Source organism: Fulmarus glacialis, unplaced genomic scaffold, assembly GCF_000690835.1.
Source record: "Fulmarus glacialis isolate BGI_N327 unplaced genomic scaffold, ASM69083v1 scaffold22707, whole genome shotgun sequence".
Lineage (NCBI taxonomy): Eukaryota > Metazoa > Chordata > Aves > Procellariiformes > Procellariidae > Fulmarus > Fulmarus glacialis.
In genome coordinates this window covers 88,194-109,990 of record NW_009225489.1, presented here as the reverse complement: position 1 = coordinate 109,990, position 21,797 = coordinate 88,194, and the positions used below count along the sequence as shown (strand labels likewise).

The 21,797-nt window shown below is 45.1% G+C and overlaps 1 protein-coding gene across 1 annotated transcript in view; it reads left to right on the top strand.

Moving 5' to 3' along the window:
• Positions 1-4,494: 4,494 nt before the first annotated feature.
• Positions 4,495-21,797, top strand: part of PTPRF (protein tyrosine phosphatase, receptor type, F) — a gene marked incomplete at both ends in the record, with an annotated part of 104,396 nt that continues 87,093 nt past the window's right edge. Inside the window, 4 exons of the mRNA XM_009582504.1 lie at positions 4,495-4,690; positions 10,503-10,511; positions 12,227-12,244; positions 21,071-21,181. Coding sequence (XP_009580799.1) covers positions 4,495-4,690; positions 10,503-10,511; positions 12,227-12,244; positions 21,071-21,181 — 334 coding nt within the window. The remainder of the gene's footprint in view (positions 4,691-10,502; positions 10,512-12,226; positions 12,245-21,070; positions 21,182-21,797) is intronic.

Here is a 21,797-nt window from a genome sequence, read left to right as displayed (position 1 = left end):
TTCTGTGAGAGATTACAAGTTTTGAGCAAAATCCTGGGGGTAGTCCTGCAGGATTCAGCCACCAACAGCTGTGCTCACCGCGGACTCCTCTGCAGGCCTTTTCTGTAAGCAGCTGTTATCCACATACTGTTCCATGCTGGGGCTGAGCCGTGCTTCTCATAAGACATAAATTGCAATTGCCTCTGTGTCCCTTATCATCACTTGGTATTTGGAGTGATGTGCAGGAAATAAGGACGCCTCAAGGGGTATGTGTCTCACAGCAGCATCCTCAAGAAAGGTAGTTTTGTGGGGAGCTGGTGAATGAGCTACGTAATTGCAGCTGCTCTAAAGGAGGTCTCAGCTCCGGTTTGGGGCTGTGGGAAATGTTTCTTACCTCAGCTTTTTCCTTAAAGATGGGAAATGTGTTGGCACAAAAGAGCTGTAAGAGAAGGGGGGTTAGGTTTCTGTCACCTCAGAAAGGAGATCAGCAAAGGGAGCTGTCAAGTGAGCATGAGATATCCTCTGCACACGCTGTCATGCTAGATGCCAGAGGGACATTCTTGGCTCCTTGGTGACTGCTGCTAGCAAGACCTCTTCCTGGTCATGGATTTTCTGAGTTTCAGCTTCTAATTGCAAAACCCACTCTTTTTTTTTCTCTCTCGCTATTTCTTTCTCCTTTCCTCCTGCTTCTCTCTTCTTTTCTTTTCCTGCTTCTGCTGCTGTAGTCCATGGAGGGAATTCGAGCTTGCAAGGCCAAAAAACTCCTGCTTGTGCCTAGATTTTGCTTGCCCTAACCTAATGCCTACCTGAGATACACCCCTTCTGAAAGTATCTGAAACCCAGAAAGAAAAACTGGTTTAGGTAGTCTGCACTTGAAAGCAGATTCATAGCCTGTTTTAATGTGTATTAAAAGCACACTAGCTATCCTTGAATAAAACCAAGTGCTGACAAACTCATTTTCTAGAATAAGGGTATCCACGTATTGGCATGAATAGGAGGGTAGCTATTACTGATGAGCTCCATGTGCAGACAAGTTAGTACAGCTAGCGAGGGCTGAAAGGAGCCGAGGCATGACTGAGCCTCATAATTAGACCTAGATTAGACTTTTGCCAGAGGGGAAGGCAAGGCAAGAACAGCTCTGAACTCCTATCGTTGCCCCGTAGTGTTTGAACACAGAGACATCCCTTGCTCTCCCAGGGAAGTTAGCAACACCAAGCAGGGCTGGAACAAAGCCCCGTTATCTCTACAGGAGCATTGCTGACAGGGCAGGTATGGGCTTGTGCCGGGCTGTGCTCTGTGGTGTGGCCAGCTCAGGTTTTCTCCACAGCCACTCTTCTCCAGGAGGGTTCAGGGTGGCTGCCAGAGCCACACAGTACCAGGGGAGGACCTGCAGTAGTTGAGGTCCCCCATTTCATGATGGTATGGGCACCTGAGGCCCTTCAACCACCTCTGGAGAAAGTGCCCATCCTCCCCTTGAGCTTGAACCCCAGACGCTGTGACCTTGGCCCTGTGCAGGTCCCCTGGAGCTACTCCAGAACGAATAGCAGGTGAACCCCAGCCTCCCTGTGTCTGAGGTGCCATCAGAGACCGGCTGTCAGATTTCACCTGGCGGCTCATCGCAGCAAACCGCTGCTCTTAAACGTCAGTGTTGCCTCTACATTTGATTGACAAGGGATCAAACAAGTCCTTGCTGCCTGTGCGTTTTTGTAGATGCAGGCATGCCAGCGGTGCTTGCTTGAGTTTTGGTGGTGGTGTGGCCATAGCAGATAGGCCGGTTTCAACCTCCAGACATGCATGGGAGCTGGGCTGTAAGCGGTACCAGTGCTAGCCCAGAGAACCTCTGTGGCTCTGACTACACAGGATGCACCGCTTCTCTACTACTAGCATTTGCCACTATGGTTTTAGGGCTCGTGTGCAGTTAAGAGGGAAAAGACTGTGCGCCTCATGAGCCTTGCACGCCCACCCGTGCCTGTCTGTGTCCAGCTCAGCACAGGGTCTGGGACCTGAGGGTGATCACGTGGTGGTCACCTGTGCCCTCTGTCCAGGTGTTGAGTGCCCAGCATTCCCATCGGGCTCCATAATGGCTTGGGCTTGCAGGGGGTGCGTGGTACGGGAGCGGCGCTATATCTCTCTTTGGAGTCCAGAAAAGGCTTCGTCTTAAGATTTCTGGTATGGCAGAGGTAGCTTTGCTGCCGGGTCTTTGTAATCAGCGTGTCTCTGTTGTACCCGGTGAAGTCAAGGCTAGATCATATAATTTCTGCTGGTCTGTGGCTCATCACAAACTGCTAATTCGATTGAACAGTCACTTCCAGTGCGGCAGGCTGGCCACGTACCTGTGGATCAGACACTGTGAAGGATTTTCTGATCTTTCTTGTTTCTGTGGGCAAAGGATCATTGCAGATGGGAAGAGATTTCTTGCACAAATGCTGGTTTCAGATTTGCTTTTAGCTATGTGCTAAGCCTTCACACAGACTTTGGACAAAGTTCACTGGGTGATACTTAGCTCAGTGCATTCTTTGTAAAATCTTGAACAAACCAGAAAAGATTGTCAATGGTAATCACGGTGATTAGATTAGATCACTTCAGGGTTTCAGCCTCCCCAGAGTAAACATCTGCTTTCAATATTGTAAATAGCAAGGTGCTGCACTTTAGGCAAACTTGGCCTTGATCCAAGGGAATGTCATCATTTACTGCTTTTCCTATGTATCTTCCTTTGCTTTTCAATCTATACCATGCCGTACTTCTGTGTGTACCCTTCGTTTCTTTTCAGCCATGTAGGAGTACACATTGTGGTTGCTCACTATTGAGTGCTTCTGTTGCTTGTTATTGAATGCTAGCTCTGGTGTCATTCCAGTTAAGCTCTATGTACCTTTTGTCTTTGAAAATCAATGGATAACAAATTAAAAAAAGAACTAGTTTTCGTGGTACCTTTCATTTAAAAAAAAAATTACATTTATGTTTGCTCGTGATGAGAGAGGTTTCTAGGGAGGCTGGTCTGGGAGACAAAATATGGTTTGTGCTTTTAATAAGCATCAGGAACCGTTTTTTCCTTTAGAAAACCTTGGGTGCTTCATAGCCACTCTCATCTAAACAGAAAAACAATATTCCAAGGCATTGTTTTGTTTACAGCAGATGTTGCCTTGTGCTACCGAGTCTTGATTTGCAAACAAGTCAAGGGTCTTGGGAATTCTCCTGAGATCTTAGGGAGAAATATGTAAGATTAGCCACCACAGGCTGTGTTTGTGCTGCAGGTGTGGCAGTACAGGTAGAAGGAAGCACCTGAGGTGGCCTACTGTTTGTACCTTGCTGTCAGGAGTGAGGAGTACGCTTCCAGATGTGTGATGATAGCAGGAAAAATCAGATTGCAGCAAGTTTAGACTCCTCTGGGTCTTGGGAAGATGCTGAGGTCTTGTTTGTTTAAACACTGCAGTGAGCTGGGAGTCTTGCAGAATTGAATTTGCCAAAGAAGGAGGTTTGCTTAAGTTCCCTTAAAACAGGGGAAAAAAGAAACATACTGAAAATAATTGAGTTTCTGGTGCTTTGAAAGCTTCTTAATGTTCTTCAAGTTCTTTTTTTCTGCAAAAGTATGTCCTTTTGATTGCAGTTCAGGCTTAGCAGAGTACAGTACATCTTGCCACAGAATGAGTAAATGAGCTCTGTTCTGCAGCTGCTATTGAATGATGATGTTGGAGCATGCCTTGGCTTATCAGTGAAGGCTGCCTAATGTATTCCACCCAGCCTACCTGAGCGTGCTCTGCAGCAGCAAACCTAATTAACTCTTTTCGTACCTGCTGTATGAATGGTTTTAGCAGTTATGGGGGTGCTTTGTTTTATAGTATTTCAGTAAGACATGCCAGAGCGTGCACTGGCCATTTCTCGCACACCTCTGTTGCTCTCTGTAGCTCAGAAAATGCACCAGGAGCTTGCCACAGCACAATCTGGCGAGGCGGCTCATGAGCAGAGTGTGGCTCATTAGCTTTACATTCATTAGTTTCTAAAAGCCTTCTGAATCAGATTTGGGGGCATGAGGAAGAGATTTACAGTCTATCCTACCAGTGTGACAGAATGTTCCTAGTCAAAAAAAGAGAAAATGGGCCTCTCTGGACCATTCTAAGGGGTTTTATTGTTTAACTGTTTTTTTTCAAGATGCCTCAAACTATTTGGCTTTGTGTTTGTCTGTTATCTTCAACTCAGTCCTCCCACAAAAAGCCAAATACCTGCTTTTACTGAATTATTAACAACAATAGATGGAGCTTACGTATCAATGAAAATTATGGACGTTTCCCAAGGCAATTGATTTAAACTGAGTTAAATTTAGTGGAAGCTTCTATTGGTGTAATGAATGCTCATTATAGAGCCTAATGTGCTTTAAGGGCTTGAAACCTTCTCAGTAGGGAAGTCAGGCTGCTGTTTTCCAGCAGAGGCACAGATGCTGTTCCATGGCACTGCTGTCACCACAACTGTATCCTATCGCTGCGCCCGAACATTTCTCTTTAACCTTGTGTATTTTTTCTTCTTGCAGAAGACCACCTCCCAGCCGGCTTCCCGACCATTGACATGGGCCCGCAGCTGAAGGTGGTGGAAAAGGCCCGCACAGCCACAATGCTCTGTGCTGCCAGCGGTAACCCTGATCCTGAAATCTCCTGGTTCAAGGACTTCCTGCCTGTCGACACTGCAACTAGCAATGGGAGAATCAAGCAGCTCCGCTCGGGTAAGGTAGCGAAGCAAGTAAGCCTTCCCTACTGCCTCACTCTTCCTCCCTTTTCTCTTTACTTGCTGCTGTTATTTTTCCCTGAAATGCTGAAATGCAATTCTAAACCCAAATGTCAATTTGATTTGAGCTTGTTTCTTTTACAATATAAAAACAGTTTTTGGAGCTGATCCTCTCTGTCAGGGTATCGTGGCTTGTTAAAAAGAGATGTTAGAGTAGACATGCCTTTTGGATTCCTTCTTCGGTAGACAGTCTTGACATTGCCCCAAATCCTTGGTAGGCTCAGACATTTCACTACCAACTCACCAGGTCTCAGATACTCTTAATAGGAGCACAGTGCAAATCAGGACAGTGAGATACTGGTTGAGATTTTACAAACAGTGGTCACATACTACTTCACTCCTTACATAGACTCTGCAAGACAGTGCTCTGCTTTCTGTTGAGATCTTATCATTCTTGCTGTGTGACACCACAAGAATAAAGAAAAATCCAAGAAGCAGTAATTCTATGGATTTCAAAGGAAGATGGACACAGTTTTGAAATACACCATTTCTTTTTGATTTTTTTGTTTGATAAGCAAACAAAATTTCAAAAGGTTTTGAAATATAGACGGTTAGTTCTTGTGGGTGGCTAAGAATGCACTCATTTTAGCGAGGAACTCTTGTTTTTCTGCCACACTGTTTGGTCTCCCAGGACTGTAAGGCCTATTAGAGAATTAAGGAAAATAAAATGTTGCTTTATTCACTGATGAAGTGCAGCTCCCCAGCATGAGTTGCAGTGGCTGTTTGACAATGCACAGCAGCACTACACAGCAGCCTTAGTCTGGGGGAAAAAAAGCCCACAGTACCCTACAGGAAGTACAGAAGGGAACAGAGCTGGAACAACTTTGGTCTAGAAAGGTCTCATGCTTAAATAAGAGGCAGACTGCCTTGCCTGGCCACGATGTATCTCTGGGCGCTCAAAAGCCGTACGTTGTAAGTGCTGCTGCCAGGGCAACACTATCTTCCTCCTAGCAAGGTGAACGTCTTGACACATTTCCCCATAGCAGGAGCCCTCTGCATAAATCTGATGACGCTGGGATGATAAGAAGTAGGCTTGTACTTGGGGGAGCGGGTAATGAGACATCACTCTCATCAAAAATAGAACCCAGCCTGACAGTCCTGATCCCACCTTGATGTACTAGTGAGCGCTAATTATACTAATGCATTTATAGCTTATGAAATTTCCCAGTGACCTTTAGCTTATCTCCCCCACAACATGGTTTAATCTTGATCTGTTTGTGCTGAAAGAAAATATCACACTTGTTAATTATTCTGAGAAGCTTTAGGAAACAGCAATAGGAAAGTGTACATGGGTGTGTTTCACTTCATAGCTGACTAAATCAGCATCAGAAATTACCATAAATGAGCAGCAAGGCAGCTCCTGATGCACTTGCTGTACGTTCTCCAGCCTCCTTTTCGCAGGCACTTGGCTGCCTCTCTACCAGCTGCTTCACAAGTTTAGTGAGATAGAAAGTTTAAAAACAAACTAGTAAACCCTGTCACTGTGTACAAGTTTTGCTTCCTATTCGTTGTTCTTGAGCAACGTCTCAATTGAATATTTCACCTGGGATTCAAACTCTAGAGCTGGCTGCTTGCTGAAGACAGTAATTACCAAGGGAGGTGTCAAGGGAACCTTTTAGAAATCAATGAGCAGCACACATCCTCAGACTCACGAAAGAAATTGATTAGCTCTCTAATGTAGTAAGGGAGGTTTCCACAGTTCAATGCAAGAGACTTCCAAATATGAGTGAAGGTTTATTTTCAGGGACCTGGTGATACGATGCCAAGATTCACCAAGGCTCTGCCCCACCCTGGCATGAGTGGAGAGCAAGAAGTTTACCGCTTCTCATGGGCCAGAGATTCAACCCCTGCCTGCATTTGTAGCTTTTTCCTATACTTGTAGTTGATGTAAAGTAGGGCCTGCACTTTGGAGTGCCTGAGTCTCACTTACCTGACTGCAGTCACCCTGTGTGAGCAATGTGATGGGTTGGGCAATCTCTGATCCATTCTGCAAGGTGCTAATTGAGCTCTCCAGCACTATACCATAGTGGGAGAGAGTTGTTTTTCAAAGAAAAGAGTATTTAAATGGATACCTCATTATATGGCAGAGTTTAATAGTTTGCAAAGTCTCTGCTCCATTAAGATCATATCTTACAACCAACCTGGCATATCTGCATGAATGTCAGTTTATACTATCTGAATCTAAATATACGCTCATTTAATTTCATTTAATTAAAACCCAATAAAACCTAGACAGATGTAATATAGTTAAAATAGCTACAGCATGGTGTGAGCCCGATATTGCATATATAGTGTCCGACCTTCAACGAGTACATAATATATTGTTATTCAGATGTACTAAATATAGGTCATAAAGGTCAAAGCAGCTTTGGAGTCTGACTTAGAGAGGGGGTTGAGGGATGATTTAATTTCTTCAGGCTCCTAGTGTGGAATAAATAGCTAGAGGTAAAGAAGCAGCATGCTTGGGAAAGGTGCTCTCTTCTGACACAGTTATATGGGCTGGCAGTGCTCTGGGGGCTTCAGGCAGGTCTTTGAACTTGCATGCATTCAGATCGTGTGCCCAAGGGGGCTCTGAACATCAGTTTCTAGAGGTCTGTTAATCTTCTGTCCAGGAACTAGAAAGTTGGTGGTTTAAGACAACCAAGCCATCGTCTTAGGTTCTTTTAATCCCAGAGGACTGGTGTCTTTGTCAGGAGCAAATACACAGTTTATAAATCCGCCCTGTATCCTACCGTCCCTCGTTTACTAGTTACATCTATATGTGTGTATATGCATTTTTCTCATTAAACCTTTTGACAGTTAGCATAACTCTCTACATTTAGAGGACTGGTTTTTCCCCTTTCTCCCCAATACATAGATCTTTCCTCCTGAGTAATGCTTAATTCTTTTTTAAGTCCAGCTCTTGGGTAGTTTTGCCAGTACATGTTGGGCTAATTGCTCTAGAGATGAGAACACAAATAAATACAGGTTTTCATCACCATTATCACAGATCAAGGCAAAAGCAAGGTCTCTGACTCATGCTGGTTGTAGCAAAATTCTCCCTTGCTCATCTTGCTAATACTTCCCACCTCTTGTGGAGAGGCTGCTTTTCTGCAAATGCAGTGACTCAGGACAACTCCCTGTTCGCCCCCAGGGCGCATAGCTTCAATCATTGCCTCTCAGTCATTGACATGGGATCTAAGGCCAGTTCTGGGCTGGGAAACGTCCCCAGCATGCTAATTTGTTTAAAACCTGTTTGGCTGAACTGATTTTAAAACTGTCCAGACATTGTAGTATTGCAGGGGATGTACATATGAGTTCTGGCAGCAAGGGTCAGTGCTATACCTCTAACCATGTTTTAAAATTAGTTGATGATGTAGCGGAAACTCTCTCAATATAGATCAGATCGTACTGATGTTTCACAGTTCTTCTATAAAGATTCTTGGATTGCAAGCTCCTGAAGACTTCAAAGCAACTCTGATGGTATTCATAATCTCTTGAATGCTTCCAGTGAGTTTCATAATTGAAGAATTGCTTTTCCACCCTGCTCTTCAGAAAACTTATGAACAAAATGTCAAATTAGAATAAATAATTATTCTGAATGTTAACATACAGATATCTTTGCCATGTAAGGAAACTCCAGAAATTCAGGGAGCATTGCCATCTCTCATCTAGTGAAGAACTTAGTCTTACACAAGTATCATTCTCTTTTAATCACCATCAATTAACTGAGTTATGGAACCATGACCTAGACCCTAGTGTGGCTTTCAGGCAATTATCTGCAAGTAGAGTATCAGAGAGGGCTCTGCAGGTGACTTCAGTCACTCTGTGGAAAAGTGTAGGTGCCTCTAACAAAGAAGCAGTGGGAGCCGGCTCACCACATCATCTTGCTGCGTTTATGCTCTCAGAGTTACCAGCAAGCGTTTTCATTTTTGTCTTGATCCCATAGGTAGAAGCACTACTTATTTAGAAACAAAAGGAATACCCAACATATACAGGACAAACTTGCAAAAAGAGGTGGTGCCTGTCCCAGTGAAATGCAGTGATGGCCATCTTCTGCTTCACTGGTAATAGCCGGCAGTCAGTACCCAGCAGAAGACATTCAGCTCCTGGCAAAAAACAGCTTTGAGTCCAGACGTCAGATGGGCGTCGACTTGGGACACGGTGTGTAGGGACAGCCCAAAAGAATGGGGATTGGGGAGTATTATCCAAAAGGATCAGGAAACCCACACAAGGATGGATTCTTTCTCAGAAAGGACTGACTGAATGAGGGTTGAACCAATGGCCAACCAGTTGACAGCTGAAGTTTTATGTCCTGGAAGAACCTATACTGCACATCTGGATCTTGCTGTGTGAGGTGCACACAGCAGGGATGGGATCCACACAGACTCCCTGTTGCAACTGGTGGCGAATAGCCAGTCTTTTCTGTAGTACTTTCACTTCTGAAAATAGTTTCCCCTAAAACTATGTTAGGAAGTAGCCGAAAGCACTGTCGGAGTTCTCTGGGATTCAGTGTTGTGTTGCCCTAGTGCCCAGTTGCAGCCAGCAAGAGCCTTGGTTTCTCTGTTTGATGCTGCTTTGGAGTGATTTTTTGGTGGTTTAGATTCCTACAAGGAGGTGGTATGTTGATAAGTTTGGGGTGAATTAAGTCCCTTCTCCAACAGAGCCTCTCCTCCACACTGGGAAATACTGATGCAAATAATCCCATGGGGCTCTCCAGTGTATCATCCTTTGTTTTGTCTTGCTTTGGGCGCCTGGCTGTGCGCTTCCAGTACACAGGGGATGTCAGGGTCAGCATTCATTCCTGACTGAAGTGAATGTACAGGGTGTTACTCAGTGTCTGTTATCACGAAGGGGAAATAATCTCTCCTTCCTTACGAGTGTTTCAAACCTTTCAAACACAAGGAACTGAGTTTAAAGTTTGATCTTGGGGTGCCCTTTGTGTAAAGCAGCCTGGTGATCACAGGGCACAAGTTGGCCTCAGTAACCATTTGAGTGATGGCACCTCCGTCGCTTGATGGACTCTCTTGTGTTGGCACTCTGTGGCCTGTATGCTGCGATTTGGTCCCTTTGAGGGACACCCTGAAAGGACAACAGCCAGAGACGCATTGTCATATGATGTGAAGGGTGAATGGGAACTTTTATTCCTTCTGGATGAGGAAATTTGGGGTCCAACAGAAAAGCCTTTGTGCAGTCTCCGTGATGATGTCCTCTGAATGAAGAGTGAATGTCTTAACTTTGCAAAGGTGAGAGAGACCCAGAACAAACACTGCGCTAAATACAGTAAGCCCCTATGCTGCTCCCACAAGTGTTGGCTTACATTTGGAGGCCAGGAGGATTGGGATTTAACGCAGGAAAAAATGAGCTGGTCACGCTTAAGTTTTAGGGAATCTGCTTCAAGTATTGCTCCTAAAGCTCTGTGTAGACAATTGAGTATTAGAGAAACGATTTAGCCTCTACAGAGAGTAGGTTTAAAGATTTGCTGCAAATCTTTTCAGTTCGGGGCAGAACAACAAACCCTATTTCAGCCAGATGAGAGGGAAGGAAGTCCTGTTTTCTGCCCCTTGGGCTTGTGCTCAAAGTCATTGCACCGTTCCCGTGGGAAGTGACACACTGTGGTGATGCTTTTCTTAACTCTGAGAATCGGGAGGCGCGGGGCGGGACGGGAGGGGGGAGGCCCTAGACCTAGAACAAAAATATCACTTGGCAAACTTTCCAAATAGGCAAAAAGAAATAACCCTGTTTTCCGTGGCTGTGTGTTTCCATGCGAGTATCTCTGGGTATAACTGTTCTGTTAAGGGTAGCGGTAGTTACTATGAAAGATAAATAAGCGACAGATTTATTATTGCAAGAGAGAGATTACCCACAACTTCAGTCACTGCAAGATCTTTCCTGATGCTTCAGTCATCTGTGGATAGAAAGCGTCAGAAAATATAACCAGACATGAAGTAAAAATGGGGTAATGTCATCTTGGCAGAGGAAAATGCTAAAATGAGTAGTTTGAATTGCTGTTCCTGCTTAGAGAAAGGACTCTGCCTAAAGGAAGGGTAGTTAGGAAAGAAAAACAAAAAGTATAAATATTGTAATTACTTTTTAAGAGGCAAGTTAAACATGCTTAAAATATGCCTTCTTTGTATTTACAGAAATTCTTTTCTGTCTTTCTTTCCCATTGGGTGATCATTGTTGTGGATAATGGAATGAGCTGTAAATCTGAGATACACGACACTCTTGTATGCATACTGGTATTTATTAATCAATACACTGAACATGATTTGACACACTGTGTCCTGTTTAACCCTGTTTTTCTGTCTGTTTAAACTCCTCAGTTTTCTTTGGTAAGTGCTTGGTATTCAGATCCTACAAATCTGCATAAAACCAACACATACCATGAACTGCCTACAGATTCGATCTGCATGAATCTCTCCCTTATACTAACAGCCTTCATATGTGCAAAATAAGACCAAGGGGACAAAAGTGGGGATTAGAAGGGTTCCCTGCCAATTTGCCCAGCTGGAGCATCTCTCCCCCTTCAATCATGCTTCGTTACTGATTGTACGCTGAACTCAAGACACTGACCAGTGGATCCTCCACTTGATAAACACATTGACCTCATAAAACAAACCTTTATAGATCGTTGCCACAGGATAACTTAACCTCACTCCCAGAGAAGCCCTCCTTATAAGATACTCTTCATTATAGCATGTAAAATTATCTCGAGTGCCTTATAAAGAGGGTAGGGATTCCTTTCTCCAGCTAACATCCAAATTAGGCAGGAACGACAGAGGTCTGGCTAGCATGCCAGTGTTACATTACCAGAAACTACTTCGTATTGAAATATTTCTGTATGTAAAGTTAGTTCTGCATGACACCAATTTCTTTGCCGGAGGGAACCTGATGCAAGGGTTATGTGAATGCGGAGAATGGCTCAAAACTGATTTGGTACACTCTCCCCTTAGTTTAATGTCTTTAAGCAAGCAGATTTTGTCCCACTGGTCATTCTAACCCCAAAGCAAAATTGCACCTAGCGCCCGCAACCATGCGCTTTCCACCCCTCCTGCCCAGCACACTCACAGTCACACAGCCCCCAGGACACCCCCTCCTTGTTCTGTCTGAGGAATGACGGGGCACTGCACCATATTCCCAACGTGTCCTCCATCTCAACTGCTTGAACAGTGGTGTGGGTGAATGCAAGTGGTGAGGCCAGCCAGCAGTGCCACCTCGGCAGCTTAGTTCGGCCCCCGTTCATGAGGGTGGTGGCTTTAATGGCAAGGTGCAGGGCTGGATGCTGCACTCCTGGAAGCAATGAGCTTTACTAACCTCCTGAGAGTGTCACTCTGACTTTTATTGCACATCAGTTTCTTTTTGTTTATTCCTGTCGCGCTAATACAAATTCTAGCTTTAAAAAACTTTCTGCTTTTTAGTTATAATTTTCTTCCTTTCCTCTTTGTACTAATGCTTCTCTCTAATCTTATTTGCATTCAAATTACCTCACCAGGTGGTACACCGATCAGAGGTAAGAATGCTGAAATGTGCCTCCAGTTGTCACGTCACTCCATCTCCTGTCTGCCTTGTCCCTTCTCCTCCGGTGTTTCTCATCTCCAGCTTTTACTCTCAGCCCTAACTCTGCCAGCGCTCTTGCTCATCTGCACTCTCCCACTAGTGTGTTTATTTTGGTTGGTTTTTAGCGTGATTTCTTGTAGACTCATCCATTGCGATTTTGCACTGTTGAAAGGGGGTTATTCAACGGAAAGTTTGCAAACTGGAAAACGGCCCCTGGCCTCCGCCACGGGAGGGTTGACGTCTCCTGCAGCTCCTGCAAGTCTCTGGACTTCCCGCGCAGTTGTGGCCTCTGAGGTTTTGTGTCTGGGGGGTTTTAGATGGATTGCTTTGGTGTAAGTGTAAGGAGGTAACCTTTTCACAAGAGAACAGTCAAATTCTTCTCTGCTGCTGCTGACAGGCATGAAACTCTAATCAGGAGGAGATAAATTCTTGAAAGTTTGAGCAAATCTGGCTCTGGGATAAGGAACACCTTTGCGTACCTCATGTTTGCCTTTCAAGTGTGCTAACCCTCTAACGTGGCGGCAGAGTGGAGAACCACTGCCCCAGACCCCACTTTCTGAACCGGACATGCTGATGTTGCTTTGCAGCACAAAGATTTTTTTTAAATAGATGAATCAGAAGCACATCTGGCTGCTTTAAGCCTTCATTATTAATTAAACCCACCCCTGGTTTGACAGCCCAGTGTGCGGAGTCCCTGGCTAGTTTTTACAGCCTGCATGCACCAGTAATGACTTACCAATCGGCGTGTTGTCTTTTCTAGCCTAAACACTCAAAGCTGTCCCTTCAGATTAACTTCAGCGTGTTAATCAGCGTAACATGCTAAGGCCCTTCTGAATTCTCTTGTGATTTTGGTTACCCCTGTTGACTGACCCCTCGGTTTCTTGACAGAATGACTACCACCTACAAATCAACATGACCTCATTTGTTCAGTTTTCCCCCTTCTCCTCTTTCCTCCCCCTTTTCCCTGAATCACTGCTGGAAGTTAATAATCTGACTCTCTTGAACTGGTTCTGTTGCTGGGGGTTAATGTTTTCAGCTCCCGTTAAGTGATTTTAGAGTAAATGTGAATTGCCTTTTGATGTGTATTTGCATTAAGTTGCCTCTGTAGCAAATCTGGGTCAGGGAAAAAAGATTGCAAACCTTATTTTGATATGAATGGGCTTATATATCTGTCATTCCTCCCTTTGGAACGCTGGAGATTGACAGCTGTGATGTTACAAGCTCCTTAAACTATTTCTTCATCTCCTATTTCTACTGCAAATCCTAAAATGAAATGACAGATTGAATGCTAACTAGCCGAGCGCTCTGAGCTCCCAGCCGTGCATGCCGAGCATGCAGCCATCCCGGGGCCTCCCCGCGCGCTCGCTGCACACCCGCCTTGTCTGATGACATTAGTTGACTCAGCACCAGAACCGCGTGGATGCTCCATACGTCCTGCCTGGGAACCGAACGCATCTCTATGAAAAGAACCATCCATCTCATAAAACATGAGTTCCCTGCACCCCCACTCCCCTTCCCACTCCCGTTTGAGTCCTGATGAGGTATTTTAAGAATGTTCTTGACATTATTTAAAATATATGTGTCCTGTTTGAATGTCAAAGATGACATTTCTGTGAGAGCAAACAGAAGCCACGTGCTGCTCTCTGGCTTTTCCCAGAGGATTTCTGTCAGCCTAATGCCTCTTATTTAAAACGGAGGTCACTGAATTTCTAAAGATAACAACAGATTAGATGAAAGTGCTTTTATGATGGTGAGGTTGTGTCCATGTAGAAGTGACTGTTCTGCCATGTTCTATACCCAGCTGCACTCTTGTTCCTCATTAAGGTAAGTTTGATGCTTTGGAATCCATTAATTTGGTCTGAAAGGAAGGGTGAACTAATGACTCTTAATGAACCCTTTTGGTAATAATGTTTGGGGGAGGAAGGGGAGGTTTTGGGTTGATTTAATTGCTGCTGTGACTGTGTCGGTAGGAGTTGTGTGTCTGGAGTACTTGGGATGTTCGAGCATTATCCAAGGCCTTTGTGCTGGAGTTGCGGAGAACCCTCGAGCAGGGAGCAGCATGTGATTAGTGAGAGAACGACCTGAGAAATTCTACCATGCACCCCTCCAAACAGGAGGAGATTTTTCTCTCTAAACACCTCATTTGGCCTTATCCCCACACATTTGGTCCTTTCTGTCCAAGACATCTCTGGCTTCCCTGAAATGGGAGGAGCTCCCATCTATAATTCAGAATCTCAGTTTGTAGCTTTATTCTTTACCCCTCCGGGACTGTCCAGATAGTAATTTAATCTTCAAGTTCCTATTTGTTCATCAGAAAGACATGGAGCTGGCAGATGCCCATCAGATTAGGCAATAGCTAGCTTCTTAAGGTGACCCACAGATAGTATCAGCAAATCCATGTTGAAGCAAGTTCTGCCCCATTCTTATTTTTAAAGTAGAATATAAGATGTTAATTTCTAGCATTTCTCTGGAATTGAACTCATTCAACCTTTTGTGAAACCTGGCTGCGTTTTCCTGCCCCAGGCTGTAAGAGCGAGTAGAGCACTGTTTTGTTTCTGGTGGGTGCTGGACTGAACAGGCGTTAGATCAGATGAGGAGGTAAAGAAATATCATCATCTCAGGCATTTTCCCTCTCCAGTCAGATTTATTTGTTACTTTTCTGTCACCACAGGAAATATCTGAGGTTCCTATACATAAGAGTATTTCTTCCCTGCAGACGTCAGCGTAGCAGAGGTCTGTCTGAATTAACTTTAGATCAGCTCACTTGGGTGTCAGAAGCTGTCTCTCTGAGAAGCCAGGTAAACACCCGCACCGACTTCTGTATAGCTGTAGCTAAACCTTTCTCAGTCCCAAGCAAACTGGTTTAAATATAGCTCCAGTATTTCGATGCTATCCTGTGAGCTGGAGCGTAAAGCTATCCAAAGAGATTAAAGGAAGCTAAAAGAATTTTGCTGTCTCTTTTTGAGCATGTATTTGTACATTTGATTGCACTTTGTATATGATAGGATTTTTTTCCTGTTTCTTGAGCTTTTTCAGTCACAAAAAAAAAGCGAAAGGAAAACAATTTTAAAATGAGAAGATATGCTTGCAAGAGCAGACAGTGTCGGGGGAGGTTGGGTGGGGTAGTGCCTGGAAATGCTTGTAATGCCATGTTCCTTACTGTCAGGATTCAGATTGACTCATGTCCCTTTAGAAGCACACAGAGGCGTTACTGTGCATTTGACAGTGCTGTAGTTGTGCTTCTGACGCAGAGTCCCCTGAGATTTCCTGTACCTGCTGGTGAGAGATCAGGGCATCCTGAAACTCCTCTGTCTAAGAGGAGACCTCGTGCTGCCGAGCACGTTGGGTGTCCTCTCCTCCCTCTCTGCCCAAGTCCAGCTCAGTGGCAGCAGTTGGTGCTATCAGCAGCTGCCCGTGGTGCACAGGAGAGTGATTTCTCAGCAGCGCTGCCATCCAGAACCAGGCCCCTTGCATGCCAATCACCGGCCTCTCAGGCATAATGACCATAATGAACACTAACAATGAAAATACATTTGTAGTTACCTTGTTTTGCATAATTGGCAGTGCTGATGGCTGGGGAAGGCTAGGTGCAATCCTCTGTAACAGCTGGGAGGTGCTGCTGTTATACATTACAAAAAATAGCGATATGGGAAATGCTTATTTTCATTATTAGTGACTCGTGCGTGATTTTGGTGTCTTTCAGTTTTTCACAGCTCCCTCAGCGAGTGTTGGTTATCTTGGGCAGCAGCCCCCTCGTTGTCAGGGCTTCACGGTGTCTCTTTCTTCACCATATTCACACTTTTGGGTCCTTGTTTGGTCTGGGCTTGCCTCTGGCCCTGCTTCACAGCTCCCCGGATTTTATTAGGAAGATTCTCCTTCTCTGGGAGGGGATTTTTAGCAGAAAGGGCATTGGGACCGACACCTGAGCACTGGCTGAAGGGGTGACTAAGAATACTGCTTCAGGAAAAGTCAGGCAGTGTTTCTGTGGAGGAAGATAGTGGGAGGCAGGAGGAAAGAGAAGGGAGGGCAGCCATGTGCTCTAGTGTGCAGAGTGGGCAAAATTTAGCTGTTCCATGAGAGGAAGGGCCCTGGTCAGGTAGCTGAGTTCATTAACATCTGCATTGCAAGTACGTTGCTTAAATGAGTGCTGTGACTGCAGCCTGGTTCCCCTGACTCCTGGGTACTTATGGGAGCATTTCATTCCATGTCTAATTTTATAGCCAGGGCAAAAGGTCAGTCCCCACATCTGGGCCGGGTGGGCTGAGGTTGTGAACGCCCTGCTAGAGAAATGGAGCTGCTCCCACTGCTGGGGATGGAGCTCTGACCTGAATAGATTCGGAAGAGTGTCACCCCACGAGCTGCTGTGTTTAGCTCCGTGCGGTGCTGCCTGGGAGAAGAGAGCACAAGCATCCGATGAGCTACAGAGCAGAATTTCAGAGAGATCGATTTGTATGGCAGCTCAGAGCTCTTTACATTTGGTTTGTCACCTAGAGGAGAGAGTGACAAGCCCTCCGTGGCACAGCAGTACCCAGCGCTGCCAAGAAGCGGCCCTTATCAGGATCTGCCTTCCCCATGCTCAGTGCAGTGCACTTTTTAAATACTTCTTTTAACCACTGTCACTGCAACTAATGATTCTGCCTGAGCACAAGTATATTTGAATAGATAAGTATCTTGGAGAGCTGCTAACGGGGCTGCTGAGTTTAAAGAGCAAAAGAAAAAGCTAGGAGAGGAGGGAAGGGACTGGCAAGGAGATACCAGCACAGAGTAAAGAACCCATAAGGGGTGCTTGTCAGTTAGCAGGGCCGTCTCCTGCCCTCAGCCCTAGAAGGCTCTGCCTTGTCACCATTCTCCCTGGCACTGGAGAGCAGCCGGGGGTTTTTCTCAGGAGCTGTCATCTCTCTGATAAGCTGAGATGTGTTATCAGGAACAGATCTGAGCCGCAAGCAAGATTGACATGACATTGCAGCATGGTGCAGAATGGCTGCCCCTCTTCTGCTGGAGCCCTGCTGTGGTTCAGGGTACTTAGGAGGCAGCAGAGGTCGAGTGGTGCTCAGCAGGGAGAGGTTTTGCTCTGATGCGCACATACCGCTGCAGAGCCCCACGAGCTCCCAAACAAGCTGTTCGCTGCTCCTCTCTGTACACATGTGCATGTCCTGATGGTGGATAGTCCTCATGCATCCAGTGAAGCCGTGCTATCTGATTGCACATCAGGGCTCAGCCATGCAAACGAGAACAAGGCACCTGGCACAGGAGCACTTGAGTCCATATAAGAAGTCTGCAGTAACATCCTGTGTGAACAAGACCTTACTCAGCAACTTGCACAACATAAATCCCAAAGTAATGAATAAAAGTAAATCAGCCTTCCTAGCCCTGGTTTGCAAAGGCACAGAAGATTATAAGATGAGATGTTGACAGGGCTAGGAATAGAAATTGGGTCCTTTGCACTTGTCAAAGCAAAGAATTCACTGCGCTTTTGAGGGTCTTTGGATGCAGCTTCCATGAACTTCAGGGAAAGGAGCTACTCGGAACTCAGTGCTTCCTTTCCTATAGCTCCTTGTGTCCTGTCCAGCCTAGACTTGAACCCTCCAAGAGATGAAGCTCTTGCCTTTCTCTGGGGTAACTGAACTAGTCATCCTGGCCTGGAGCATTTTACACTTAGGGAGTTTTTCCCAAGGCTCAGATGCATTTCAGATGCTCCAGCTTTCTGATCCCAGCAATGTCTGAGCTTCTTAACTTTATTCATAAATCTCTGTACCCTGAGATACCCTACACTTTCCTGTATCCATCACATAGCTGTAGGTTGCCCTTCAGGAAAACCCCTGTCGTCCCGCTGACTGCCAGCAGTTTCCCATGATCCTTCCACTTTCTGCTAGCTGTCAGCTATACTGCGGGATCTGTATGTTTGTCTAATGATGATTTATTGCAGTAACTGATTTCTTTCTGGTTCAGTTGAGAGGTTTACGTTAACTTCCTTCTGCTTTCTGGGTTCTCTCGTGCTTCTGACATGCCATAGTTTGAATAGTCACGCCAACCCAGACAAAACCAGAATCCCTTGCCCAGTGTCCCTGAGCAGGTTGTAGGCAGTTGCTGACACGTCACATGTTTATAGTATGATTCTAGAAATCGGTCCGTGCTGACTGCAGAACTGACAGGCAATAATAGCATGTAATCTGAAACTCCCCTCTGCCTTCATTTTCTTCATCCTCTTATGTTTTCCCCTTCTCTCTCCAGCACTGATGTTGAGGTCCCTAGAGAGAAAAAATAGTTTGACTAACCGACATTTAAGCGACATGGTGATCGCAAGTATAAAGGGTATAAATACCAATATGTATTAAATGGCTAAAAGGGGCATATAAAAAGGTATGTGTTCATGGCAGAAGTATCTAGGGATCTTACTTTTTTCTAGGCAGATGCCACTGCCTGTCACCTGAAGCTGGCTCTGCTTTCAGCCCAGCCAACTGATGAGGCTACAGGCTAAATCAGAGATAGGCTCTTCCTCAGGGAGGTGACATCCACTCTTTTTTGTTTGGTTGGGTTTTTTTAAGTTTGGGTATGTTTTGCAGCAAACAGCTTTTCCCAGCCAAGCCTCATACAAACACTCAGAATGAACTCTGCAGCACATGCATGCCCACAGAGTAATGAGCAGAAATTAAGAAGGGGATAATACATGGTGAGTTCCAGGAAAATCTTCCTGACAGAGAGCATAACTAGGCTGTGGCATCAATTCCTTGAGGAAGTGGTGAAACACCTATCACTCGGCACATTCAAAATGGGATTGGACAGAACACAAGTACATTTACAACAGGGAGCAATCCTGCCCTGGCCTCCAGGGATGCACAAGATAACCTAATAGGTCTTTTCCATTTCTAAATTCTCTCATTCTCTGTGTCTTGTCAATGCCAGGAAGCTTCCTCCTGCTCTGCTGCCTGTCATGCTGCTGTCTGCTTGAAGATGTTTTTCCCAGACAGCATGTAGAAATTCAACATTCTCCCTGAACTAAGCAGCCGTGCTCTGTAGGCTTTGGCCTGTGGGTGTCCAGAGAGTGCCGTGGCTAGGGAAAGCTGGCAGCTCCTTTTGTTAGTAGGTGGAAAGACTTCTGCAAATAAGCTTTCTCTGTCTAGCTGAAGCCTCATTTCCAGCACTAATGCAACAATAGGGAGGGCTCTGTACATCATTTTTATTATATGGCAGAACCCAGGGAAGTTCATTTTTCCCCATGACATATAGACTTATGCTACAGTCTCAATTTATCCTTCTAAATAATGTAGGTGGCAGTGGTTGATTCACATTAGTTTTTCTTCTGTTCTGATGATATGAAAAACTGAATTTGACCTCTGCAGCTTGAACCAGCAAGAAGGGAGAAGGCAATTTCACCAGCAATTCTCACTGCCGCTCTCAGTGGTCGTTTTGAACCGTGGCAGGCAGAAATGAGTTCAAATCCTTACAAGCAAAGGGGTTAATGTCTTCTTTTAGTTTGGTATATGGTTTGTGAGCAGAGTTCCCTTCTTACAGGCAATCCTAACCAGCAGAATCTGAGCACTTGGAGGCACTTTAAAAATTATTCCCACGTTGCCTTGGGGAAGCAGGCTGAGCACCAGCCGCTTCAGTGTCTAGCCAACGGCCGTTCGCTCCTGCAGTGCCAGCTTGCTGTCATATACATCCTGCTTCTTTCTTTCTCTGCATCTCCATCTTTTAGTCTGCATATGGGGCCCAGTTAGGGGAGTTTAGATGTGACCAGTTTTGCAGTCATCTGTGCTAGGCAAGAAGTTGGATGGAAGACCAGTCTCCCAAGCCAAGTGGTGTTGGGCACCAGTGGAATATGCCGAGCAGATGAGAGGAAACCACCTCAGTCCAGTGCTCGCTTCCACATCATAGGCACTCCACAGGTTCCCCATGTAAATTGCTATTCTCTGTACTCTGGCGATTATTGCAATTATTTAGCTGTGCCCCTCATGCATCTGGCACTTCAGGGAGGGGATCAGATCATGTCCCAAGGAACATGCAGTCTGGGCTAAGCAACTATTCCCGACCCAAAGCTGGAGGAGCAGGCACTGCCCGGACAAAGGAAGGGTGGCTTTCACACGGGCACCGTGTGGCAAAATGGGTGTATTGCCTTGATGTATATCTTTGATGTCTCAGACTGAGTTTCTAATCTTTTTGTATCATGTATAATGAAATCTGAAAGGACAAGGAGATCACTGACGTGGAGAAAGCTGACGAAAGGCGAAGTGTTTTCTCAAAAGGGGTTGTCTGTTGGAAGGAGGGGTGGTGCGGTGGGAGAGGTGGGACTCTGCCAGTTTCTGCAGGAAGGTTGCAATTTGTTGAGCGTTTGCTAGGCTTTGTGTGCATCAGATAAGAAACAAACAGCTACAGCTAGTGTGCTTTGAGCTTGGCTGTTTTGATTAAAGGCTTATTAAAAGTTCTTTTATTAGACAGGAGTCCCATACAAAGCTGTAATTAATATGTGTGTATATGTAAGTTTTTTTCCTTTACTGAAGCAATGAATGTAAGTGGTTGGGGTGTTTAGAAATACATCAGTAACTGGTTCCCTGTACATTAAAAAAATAACAACAATCAATTTCACAAGCTTCTAACAGCAGACTGGGTACCTTTTGGCTGCATGCTGGTACCCTGTGGGTCCAGGGAACAACATCACAATATATTTATCCAGGAAGATACTTTAAAAGCGTGGGGCATGGCCTTCCTTTTCTGAAGCTGGCTGTTCGATTATCAGATTTGCCATAACCTGAATTGTCTGTGTCATCTTGTTTGTGTACAGGAGCTCTGCAAATAGAGAACAGCGAGGAGTCAGACCAAGGCAAATATGAATGTGTTGCAACCAACAGCGCAGGAACCCGCTACTCTGCCCCAGCTAACCTTTACGTTCGAGGTAAGAGCAGCTTCCACCCAAGGGGTCACTCTCCTCCTGCCCAAAAAGCTCCATGGCTTTCAGTGAAGGAGTGCGTTCTCTGTCTTAGTGCCCTGATCACACTTTGTGGTTTGTGTGATGTGGCCTTTTGCTCAAAAAACGGCAAGATCTTTCATCCACGTTGGGTTTGACTCACATTTCTGGAAATCTGTTTTTGCTGTTTACATGGTGTTATGTAAAATGCTGAAATATGGGCAGAATTGGAATTCCCTTCTCCCTTGAACTCCTTAACTTTGTGTCATAGTTATTTTAATTGGGTGCTTAATCCTCTTAGTATAAACTAACCTTTGGTGGGGTGGTATAAAACCAGTCATACTCTGATGAGCAAGGTGCTCAGCTATAGGTGAGCTGATACTTAGGCCTCTTCTTTGGAATGTGTATCTTTAAAAACTGAACAGCTTTTTGGAGTTGTCCTAATCCATCTTATATGCATCAATGATTGAGCCTCTGGGTATTAATGGCTCACACTGGGAACCTGCTGGAAATTAGCCGCAACTCATGTAAAGTGATTTTTCTAATGGTTATGCTATGTTGCCAGTTTAAAAGTATTTTCAACATACCAGAGTAACTAGGTTTT